The sequence below is a fragment of the Otolemur garnettii genome, unplaced genomic scaffold, assembly GCF_000181295.1.
Source record: "Otolemur garnettii isolate 467f Iridium unplaced genomic scaffold, OtoGar3 scaffold00012, whole genome shotgun sequence".
Classification (NCBI taxonomy): domain Eukaryota; kingdom Metazoa; phylum Chordata; class Mammalia; order Primates; family Galagidae; genus Otolemur; species Otolemur garnettii.
Window position 1 is genome coordinate 29,359,961 of NW_003852407.1, and position 3,289 is coordinate 29,363,249.

Sequence of the window (3,289 nt, forward strand, 5' to 3'; positions counted from 1 at the left end):
TAGGATAGATGAAAAGTACTATAAAATTTGACTTTCTATTATTTCGCTGTTCTAATAATTCTTACAATGAATTTAAAAAAAATTAAATGAAAACATACGAAGTTTGACTTTAAACCACTGTTACCTTTTTAGCATCCCTATGAGTTAACAGAAGTCAATTACATCAGTTATGAATGTTCAACTTCACTGAAGAATTTTAGTAATTCTTTACTGAAGAATTTCAATGAAAAGGAGGATGGGGAAAGTATATACAGAAATACTAATGGAAACCAGGCATGGTTGCTCACGCCTATAATCCTAGCAATTTAGGGGGCCGAGGCAGGTGGATAGCTTGAACTCATGAATTTGGGACCAGCCTGAGCAAAAAAGCAAGACCCCATCTCTACCAAAAATAGAGAAATCGGCTCAGTGCCTTAGCTCAAGTATCAAAGGCACCAGCCACATACACCAGAGCTGGCAGGTTCAAATCCACACTGGGCCTGCCAAATAGCGATGACGACTATAACCAAAAAATAGCTGGACTTTGCCTGAAAAAATAAAATAAAATAAAATAAAAATAGAGAATCGAGGCAAGAGGATCACTTGAGCCCAGGAGTTGGAGGTTGCTGTGAGCTATGATGCCATGAACTCTACCCAGGGTGACAGCTTGAGACTGTCTCAAAAAACAAACAAACAAATAACATATACTAACATATTTTACATTCAGAAAAGGACATTAATTTTTTTTTTTTTTTGAGGCAGTCTCAAACTGTCGCCCTGGATAGAGTACCATGGCATCACAGCTCACAGCAACTGCAAAACCTTGGGCTTAAGTGATCCTCTTGCCTCAGCCTCCCAAGTAGCTGGGACTATAGGTGCCTGCCATAATGCCAGACTATTTTTGGTTGCAGTTCTCATTATTGTTTAGCAGGTCTGAGCCCAGCTTGAACCTATCAGCCTTGGTGTATGTGGCTGGCGCCCTACTCACTGAGCTACAGGCACTGAGCCTTATTTATTTATTTAGTTTAGAGACAGAGTCTCACTTTGTCATTCTTGGTAGAGTGCCCTGGCATCACAGCTCACAGCAACCTCCAGGTCCTGGGCTTAGGCGATTTTCTTGCCTTAGCCTCCTAAGTAGCTGGGACCACAGGCGCCCACCACAACACCTGGCTTTTTTTTTGTTGCAGTTCGGCTGGGGCTGGATTTGAACCCGCCACCCTCAGTATATGGGGCTGGCCCCCTACTCACTGAGCCACAGGCACCGCCCTTTCTTTTTTTGAGTTTCAGCATGTCGCTCTTGGTGGTAGAGTGTCGTAGCATCCAGCTCACAACAACCTCAAACTCTTGGGCTTAAGCAATTCTCTTGCCTCAGCCTTCCAAGTAGTTAGGACTACAGGTGTCCATAACATCTAGCTATTTCTTTTTGTTATTTTTTTTTGCAGTTTTTGGCTAGGGCCAGGTTTGAACCCACCACTTCCAGTATACGGGGCCAGCACCCTACTCCTTTGAGCCACAGGTGCTGCCCCTCCCAGCTATTTCTGTTTTTGTTCTTCTAGTAATTGTCATTGTTGTTTAGCAGGCCAGGGCAGGGTTCAAACCTGCCAGCTCTGGTCTATTTGGCCAGCGCCCTAGCCACTGAGCTAAAGGCGCTGAGCCAGATTATTTTTTGAAGTATGAAATACAGAATATTCAAATGTGTTGACAATGCCTACCCAATTGAAACATACCTAGATCATACATAAATTAAGGAAATAACAAATTTAAATATACACTCTACATGTTAAAAACAAAAACAAAACATCTGGGCTTGGTGCCCGTTAACTCAGTGGCCAGGGCGCTGGCCACATGACTAGGGCTGGTGGGTTCAAACCCGGCCTGGCCTGCTCAACAACAACAACAACAACACAGCTGAGCATTGTGGCGGACGCCTATAGTCCCAGCTACTTGGGAGGCTGAGGCAAGAGAATCGTTTAAGCCCAAGAGTTGGAGGTTGCTGTAAGCTGTGTGATAGTGAGACTCTGTCTCACAAAAAAAAAAGGGGAGGGGGGCAAAAAACAAAGATCCCTGATTTAGAAGATGACTATCACTTTTTTTTTTGTTTTGAGACAGAGTCTCACTATGTCACCCTTGGTAGACTGCTGCTGCATCACAGCCCTTGGGCTTAAGTGATTCTCTTGCCTCAGCCTCCCAAGTAGCTGGGACTACAGGCGCCCGCCACAACATCCAGCTATTTTTGTTGTTGTTATTGTTTAGCAGGCCAGAGCTGGGTTCGAACCCACCAGCCCTAGTGCATGTGGCCAGAGCCCTAACCACTTAGCTACGGGCACCCAGTCAAGGCTATCACTTTTTACCAAGTACTTAAGTCTCCAAAGAGTAAAACTCAGAAAAGAAGAATTAATTTTAGACCCCTTTCCATAAGCATTTTCGTTTCTAAAATACCACAAAGAACTTACTTTACCTGTAGATAGGTTCCACAAAGTCAGAGTAAAGCAGTATATTTAGTATGTGACAAGCTAAAGGGTATATATTAAATATATTCATCAAAAAGTTAAATATATTTTAACTTACCTAAAGTTAAAATATATTTTAAAAGTTATATATTTTAAAATGTTTAAAAGTTAAATATATTTTGACTTTAACTAAAATATTAGATATATTTTAGTTCAAAAAGTTAAACACTGATCATCTAAAAAAAACTGTCGAACAAATTCTTAGCTCTCACTGTGGTGACTTCATAAACATGGACGAAACTATTAAGACTTTTATACACTTAGAAGACAACTCTGTCCCACATTTATGTTTATTAAAAATAGACATAAGCATGGCTGGCTGGCCTTTTGGCTAAGATCAAGAGTAAAAATTGACATAAACAAACAAAACCTGTACAAAAAAAATTCCCAAATCACTTATTACTTTGAAACAGTAATTCTGGCAGGCATTATCGCCTAGGACCCCCTCTTCCTCTGCCACGGCCACGTCCTCTTCCTCTGCCTCGACCTCGGCCTCTTCCTGCAACTGAGGGAAAAGAAAAAGCAAGTTAAATTCTCTCCTACACTAATGTTACTTAGTCACCACAAATAGCATTTACACATACACACCTCCCCTTTTACAGCTAGCTCTTCAGTAGCAGGTTCAGTCGAGGAAATTTTAACTAGCTTTTCTCAAATAATAGACCTCAGATTGCTCCCCACCACAGCCTCCGACTCAATATTATGCAGAATCAAGAACTGTTAGCCTAGAGAAATTCTTTACAACTTGTTTAATTCAAATTTATTTAGTGAGAAAAAAAAAATTTTTTTTTTTTTTTTTT

General features: G+C 40.9%; 1 protein-coding gene across 1 annotated transcript in view; it reads right to left on the reverse strand.

The window, feature by feature from the left end:
* Positions 1–2,803: 2,803 nt before the first annotated feature.
* The window catches only part of SNRPD1 (small nuclear ribonucleoprotein D1 polypeptide), a 14,982-nt gene continuing 14,496 nt past the window's right edge, over positions 2,804–3,289 (reverse strand). Inside the window, exon 4 of the mRNA XM_003784789.3 lies at positions 2,804–2,994. Within this exon, the coding sequence (XP_003784837.1) occupies positions 2,918–2,994 (77 nt within the window). The 3' untranslated portion in view covers positions 2,804–2,917. The remainder of the gene's footprint in view (positions 2,995–3,289) is intronic.